Here is a 6,796-nt window from a genome sequence, read left to right as displayed (position 1 = left end):
CATAAAGACCTAGAACCTATCTGAATGATTGCTACCACCTTGAGAAAGCATGGGCCCATAAAGTTTTGCTTTGCCAATAAAATTGGTCTTGAAATTGGCTGAGAAAGATCCCAATTGATACCATTCGTCCGTTCTTCTTGCTACGTCAAAATCTATGTATACATACATAAACTCTCTGGTGCTTCTCAATCTACTAAATTTCGGTAACTTTAAGCAACCATGAACTCGAGACATGTTACAATAAACTTTTTCCTCCTTATTACATAGCATGTTATCAAATGAAGTCAAATTACTGTTTCCTAATTTCACCATGGTTCAGATCACCAAGGAAATGGTTTTAAGTTTATATTTAGTATACAGTCATGGCCTACTATGTAAATTAACGATTATATTGATTGAATTTCAAAAGCATCCCATTTCATTTGATCCCATCACATGGACAATTTGGAATGAAGTCATGGGCAGTGCTAACTATTACCTCATTTGGTATTTTTTTTATCTTCCTGTGTGCTCCTTTGTGTACTCCATATTTCTTACGGTATGTTACATTAGAAAACGCTATTCCCATTTCGAAGAAAATGTTACATTAGAGAAAGTTAAACCAGTTTCTTTAGGAAGAGATGATATGTTATGACCAACGAAAAAAATAGCGCACTATTTCACGCTAATAGCGGCGCTATAGCGCATTTGCGAGTTGAACGCTACGCTATGCATTCTAGGCACTCTATGACGCTACGTGCGCTAAAGACGCGCTATTTCATGCTATTTGGTGCTATTCACTATTCCGGATAGCACGTTATTTTGCAGAGTAGTTTTTAGTAGCTCATTCCATATTTTGAACCACTTGCGTATCCTAAATCCCTATAATCCAGGCAACGCTAGACTAAGAAACTCAGATCGCGCACTCCCCAACTCCTTGTCACCTGCTCTGCCTGGTAGGCGACGACGTGACGGCGTAGCTCCGCCCCCCTTCTCCTCTGTCAATCGGTGGTAAGCGACCACGCCTAGCTTCACCTTCACGCCTTCACCCCGTGCCTCTGTTCCCCTCCTCCAATTCTTCTAGTTCGGGACAATGTGAATATGAACTATGGTTTGTGATTTTGAGACTATGTCATATCAAGTTATGGACTATGTGAACAATCTCTGGTTGATGTTTGGCTGCAAAATATCATATCCGAGATTTTATAGCTGCAGAGTGCTATATCTATTATTATATATATGCTGAAATTCTGAATTTTCATTTTTTTTTGTTAAACACTATTTTGAAAAATAGCACGCTATTAGCACGCTATAACGTCTATAGCGTTTTTCTGAAGCCCACGCTATTTGTGTTAGCACGTTATTTTTTTTCATTGGTTATGACCGGCCTATCATATGCTAGGAGGGGGCCCAACCGTGGGCCCAATTAGGGGCTTAGCCCATTTATCTTAATCTCTTTTTAGCTCATACTACGTAAATACCAGATGTAATTGTACGTTGAAAGTTAAGCAATACTAATCTCATTATTGCCGACTCCCAAAGGAGTCGGTCTCCCCTAGCCCTAGCCGCCGCCTCCCTGCTCGGCCATCACGGCGCCCTGTCGCTGGCGCCCTCCTCTCCGGCCGCACAATTCTCCCTCCTTCCCCTGCAACCTATGCCCTAGATACGGTAGAACCCTAGCTCCTTTTTTTTTGCGAAGGTGGATCATATTGCATTAACCAAGATTCATACAGAAAAGGGCTGAAACAAAGAAAAATACAACGAAAACCTTCAGCACCCCAGCTTCGTCCTCGACGCACAGCACGATACGCCGGCGAATCCCGCCGCCACTCCTCCACGCATTGCCTGGACTGGAAGGATCTCCCGAGCGGCCGGGAAGTCGACGCCCCTCGGCACATGAGCGCCTCCATCCTGCACCCCGCACGACGACGCCGGCTTGGTCAACCGCAGCACCACCACCTGGATCTTCGAAGGCCAGCTCCACCATCTCTCGGACGCCGGCTTGAGGGAGACGCGCACCGCAGCCCCGGAGAGCGGCGATCGCAAGAGGAGCGGCAGATCCGCCGCGGAACTCCACCGGAGCCCCAACAGCAGAGGAGAGGAACGCCGCCCACAAAAGCCACTCCGGCCACGCCGCCTCACCCTCAGCGCCGCCGGCTAGCACCCTACTGCTTCCTACACTATGTACACGCCTTGATCCGTCGATTCTTCGTCCTCCCGCCGCCGGAGCGGCCGCCGGAGGACGAAGAATCGGGCGAATCGACGGCGGCGAGGTGGAGCAACGGGGGGGTTCAGAAATCGCCTCCTTTCTACTGTAGATGGGGAAAGGAGGAGAGGTCCAGGCTCTGGTTCTACCATGATATGATCTTCTTATCACTAAAGCAGCCTGAAATTTCTAAACAATTTTTAGATTCCGTTATGGGATCAGGTAAATGTATCTGCATAGCATTCATAAAATGGGATAATTATACGTCGGGACACGGTAACATGTCTCATATTATATTTAAGCACAGTTTCAGAAGCATATATTTTGCAAACATCTGAAAAACAAGACATAAACTTTGCAGTTAAATTGTGAAATTACCTAAGAAAGGTTTCATCTTTATTCTCAGAATCGAACAGACCAACTTTAATCACATAACACAACAATGCACTTTTATCTTCAATTTCATTGCCCTTTAAAGTATACAACCTTTCTATACTTTTGTCATCAATTTCATTGTCCTATCCCGAAAGCATCTGGTCCAAGCCTCCTTTTTGTTCACCCTTTTTCTATAGATCACCAAGCAGAGTCACAGTATCTAACTAGCTGGAGACTGGGTTATGCTGCCAATCATGCTCAGCGCAATGCAAGGCTGGTCGGCAGGCACCTGCGAAGGAAAGACCATACGGGAAATTAACAAAGTCAGTTTGATTAAGAGCCTCAATGTTGGATCTGGGACTTAAATCAATAGAAGCAGAGTGACAGGTGTTTTGTCACGACTTACGAAGTGGCCAGCTCCAAGGATCCAGTAGAAGTGCAGATTCTTGTAGGATCTGACGAAGGCCTTGGTGAGCTTGGATGATCCGCAGTAGAGAGGCTGCCGCGGCAGGTTCAGGAAATTCTTCAGCCCGTCCCATCTGAAATATAAACATACATAATTTGGAGGTACATATCACGTCTGAATCATGGAAGGATTTGAAGACAAAAGGACATAGAAGAAGCCTTGATTACTTGAGCTTCTGGACCCATGCTTCGGCGCCCCTCGTTGAGCAGATCACATCGAGCTTCACAAGGGATAAATGAAAATTCACCGAGTTCAGTACAAAGACGATACAGCTTTAAGTAAATGATACGCAAAGCTGTGCAGGATTAAAAGATCATCCAGATGTTCAAGCAAAATGGACTTCTTAACTAAGGCATGGTTTGTTTCTTCCCATCGTGTTGACCATGTGAGTCCTGAGACATGTGAGACGATTAGATCGATGGCTGATGCGATCTGAGCATCTGACGGATTCCGACCAAGACAATCCGGGAAAAGATAGCTATTCCTTGCACTAAACACTGCTGCACTGAACTTGGTGGTATGGACCCGCGGGAGTGGTTGTGTTTGAACTGGAAATAATGAAGATCCAGCCCAAATTCCACAAAGGACTCCGGTTTTTCTGAACAAGAACCTGTCGGCGTCATCAGCAAGAATCTATTCCGATCTACTCGCGGTTGCTTATTCGTCAAGGGTGCTTCCACTTGCTAATCTAATAGCTCGATTGAACTGAGGATACACCATATGTAGTAGCGGGAGTTAAGGTTTTTTCTAAGCATGAGTGTTTCTAGTAACATATGTAGCTACACACGTTACTGATTTGGGCTTATGCCAGTCAAACAGCTATGACTAATTGGCACGCCCATATGTTTCTAGTAACCTTATCAGAGCATTCCAAAACAAAATCCTAGAATCCCGCAAATCTGTTGCGAGTAGTGTATGTTACTTTACTGAAGCGTGTTGAATATAATCGGTCTATTGGGATCATGCAATGCAATTCCATAAAGAAAGTAAAAATAAGCAATGCAGAGCGCGGCAGTCACCTGGCCATTGTACACCGTGACGTTCACACCGTAAGAGAGCAGCTCGTCAACCTGGATCGATCATGCAGAAGGCATAGAGTATCAATCAACTGCATGGACCACGGTTTCAACAATTAAAAATAAAACAAATCGGGACCCGTGATGGCGGATGACTCGCCTCGTCGATCCTCGGCTTCATGAAGTCGTTGACCAGCGCGTTGTAGACGGGGTCTGACAGCTCATGCCACCTGCAAGTTTGGGGCCAGGACGTCACGCTCGTACTACATTGTAAACCATGAAGGCGAGCTGCTGTTAATGGCGACGCAACCTTACTCGACGTCCTTGGGGATGATCTTGAGCTTCTCCTTGATGACCCCGTTCATGATGCCGCCGAGGGTGTTGGAGTCGGCCCCCAGGTCGCCGCCGAGGTACGTCGAGTACTTCATCAGCTGGACGTTGGTCGACGTTGAAGGCCACGAGGTCGCCGGTAGGTCGGCTGCCGCCACCGGGTCCATGCCGGAGTCGAGCATGAAATTGTACACGTCCTGATGGTTGTATATTATACTCGTCGATCAGAATAAACTACGCTTGAGAAGCAGACAGAAGGCTACTTGTACTTGTATTACCACGCTGCCGCTTTTGGAGTCGATGAAACCCAATAGCTCCGACCACGACGCCTGCGAGTCAGCGAGCTGCCCCGCCGCGATCTGATCCTTCACCGTCTCTGCCTTCCTGAGGCCACACCACAATTCCGTCGCCAATGTGACTCGAGTGTTCGTTTCAAGTGGTAGAGAAATTTAAGAGGACGGTGCGGCAGAGTTTACTTCTTGGCGGCGTCGCCGGCGTTGTCGTCCAGCCTCGACACCTCCAGGAGAAGCGGCGCGTAGGAGAGCTGCACCGATCAAATTAAAGCAGCAACCAGTTTCAGACACTTGATTTTTGCGCTAACTCTGTGATCAAGATCCAAGAAACGACCGACTTGCTCACCGTGAAATCCTCAGGCGAGACCCAGCTATCCCCGAGCGCGACGCCGGCGAGCTTGATCTTGAGGTCGCCGGCGCGGATAGCCCTCGCGACGGAGACGCCGAGCGTGGAGGCGTACTTGCCGCCGTAGGACTCGGCGACGAGGAAGAGGGGGCTCCCCTGCTGCAGGGTGGGCAGCTCCTTGGCGAGCGCCTTGAGGAGCGTGGTGGCGTCGGTGGCCGCCTGCCAGTCCGTCGTCACCAGCAGGCTGTCGTCCTCCACGTAGCTGTAGCCGACCCCCACCGGGTTGTCCTGCCATTAACGCAAAACGTGCGTACGTACGAGTACGACTCGGTTGGTATATACAGCAAAACAGCGGAAGGCGATCGAGAGGATGAAGGAGACATGTGAGCATGTGGGGTTTGCAGTAGGGAAGATACCACGAAGATGAGGTCGGCCTTCTTCAGCCATGTCGAGTTGCGGGGCTTCAGGTTCACGTCCAGCGGCCCGACCTCCATGAAGTTGCCAAGACCCACACCAGACGCTCCCTGAGACGACGAACGATAAGACACGAAGAACACGAACAAGCCCGTTGGAAACTGAGAGAGCCCAGAGGGAGGAACCGTACCGGGCCTCCCTGAAGCCAGAGGACGGTCGGCCATGGCTTGGACGGCGTGGAAACCCTCTGGGGGCTCTTGTAGTACCACCAGAACAGGTGAGCCTCTGCGACGCAAAACAGAGTTTCAGAATTCTCGCGCGAAAGTGCCGGCCAAGCAAGAGAAAAATAGGATCGAGATATGGGAAATGCAAGCGAGACGGGGAGACATTACTTGGCCGGACTTCAACGAATCCCCAGCGCTCCGTGCCGTCGGGGGTGCCGGCGGTGACCGAGGCGGCGGAGCTGGCGCGGAGCAGCGCGAGGCAGAGGAGGAGGGAGAGCAGAGCAAGAAGAGGTCGACCGTGCTTGTCCATTTCCAAGTGAGTGGCTTCAGGCCTGTGAGTGCAAGTTGCACCTACGGTGGCCAGCAACGATCTAAATAGACCTCGCGTCTCGCCGTCCCATCTCGTTATCCCACGCGTGGGCGACGAGTTAATGACCGTATAGGCAACACGATGGTGTATTGGTGTACGGATATCGACGAATCATCGCTCCCCTGTTTTCATTGAACTAGCTTCCGATCGGATGTATCGCACTAGGTGTCGTATCGGGCGCCTTCCCCAAGACTCCACCGTTAGATCAAAACGGTCGTGTGGTGCAATACTGCAGCACAACAACATGCAACATTGTTCCAGCAACATAGGAGTACAACAAATGGAACAACACCACAACCTCCGTTAAAAACACCCAGGGCAGCACCAATAGAAAAGTAAATAGGAACATAAGTCTTCTAAAAAAAACATAACTCCACCAAAAAATCTCTTCACCCAACCTGACAAGAGCAAGAATACACCTGCCAAATCATTTTCAGTATCCAGATAAAACATGGCTAAAAGTTGATCATACAACTATACAAGTAAAATTAAGGACTTGACTTCCAAATGAATGTTTATCAATTTATGCCCCTTAAAAACATTCTAAGAGTAAGAAGTTCCATGCTAATGAGGTGCAAGAATGCATTATGAAGATATAGAATAAAGATGCAATTCAAAACTACTCCCTCTGATCGAAAAAAAATCGATGTGGTAAGAAGGCAACCCGTAGTGTATTGGTAAGCACACTTCCACGTCGATTAAAGTCGACCGGATGTAGCAGTAGAATGGTGCAGTATACAAAATGAAGTACATAATACTGCATTAGAAATAGGTGGC

General features: G+C 48.3%; 1 protein-coding gene across 3 annotated transcripts; it reads right to left on the bottom strand.

Moving 5' to 3' along the window:
- Positions 1-2,520: 2,520 nt before the first annotated feature.
- On the bottom strand, positions 2,521-6,045 carry LOC127332375 (serine carboxypeptidase-like 51). 3 transcript variants are annotated; one of them, XM_071819119.1, is made up of 13 exons: positions 5,818-6,044; positions 5,616-5,710; positions 5,428-5,535; positions 5,012-5,299; positions 4,849-4,916; positions 4,651-4,756; positions 4,358-4,569; positions 4,203-4,272; positions 4,046-4,096; positions 3,194-3,246; positions 2,967-3,099; positions 2,769-2,849; positions 2,521-2,717 (listed from the first exon to the last, which is right to left on the bottom strand). In XM_071819119.1, exons 1-12 carry the CDS (start codon positions 5,957-5,959, stop codon positions 2,781-2,783), a joined length of 1,395 nt encoding a protein of 464 aa, XP_071675220.1. In that variant the 5' UTR covers positions 5,960-6,044; the 3' UTR covers positions 2,521-2,717; positions 2,769-2,780. The 3 variants fall into 3 exon arrangements, with proteins under 3 accessions (XP_071675220.1, XP_051214623.1, XP_071675219.1); XM_051358663.2 differs by having other exon boundaries at positions 2,521-2,849; positions 4,654-4,756; positions 5,818-6,045; XM_071819118.1 differs by having other exon boundaries at positions 2,521-2,849; positions 5,818-6,043.
- Between the last annotated feature and the right edge of the window lie 751 nt (positions 6,046-6,796).

Source organism: Lolium perenne, chromosome 4, assembly GCF_019359855.2.
Source record: "Lolium perenne isolate Kyuss_39 chromosome 4, Kyuss_2.0, whole genome shotgun sequence".
NCBI lineage: Eukaryota > Viridiplantae > Streptophyta > Magnoliopsida > Poales > Poaceae > Lolium > Lolium perenne.
This window is presented reverse-complemented; position numbering and strand designations above follow the sequence as displayed.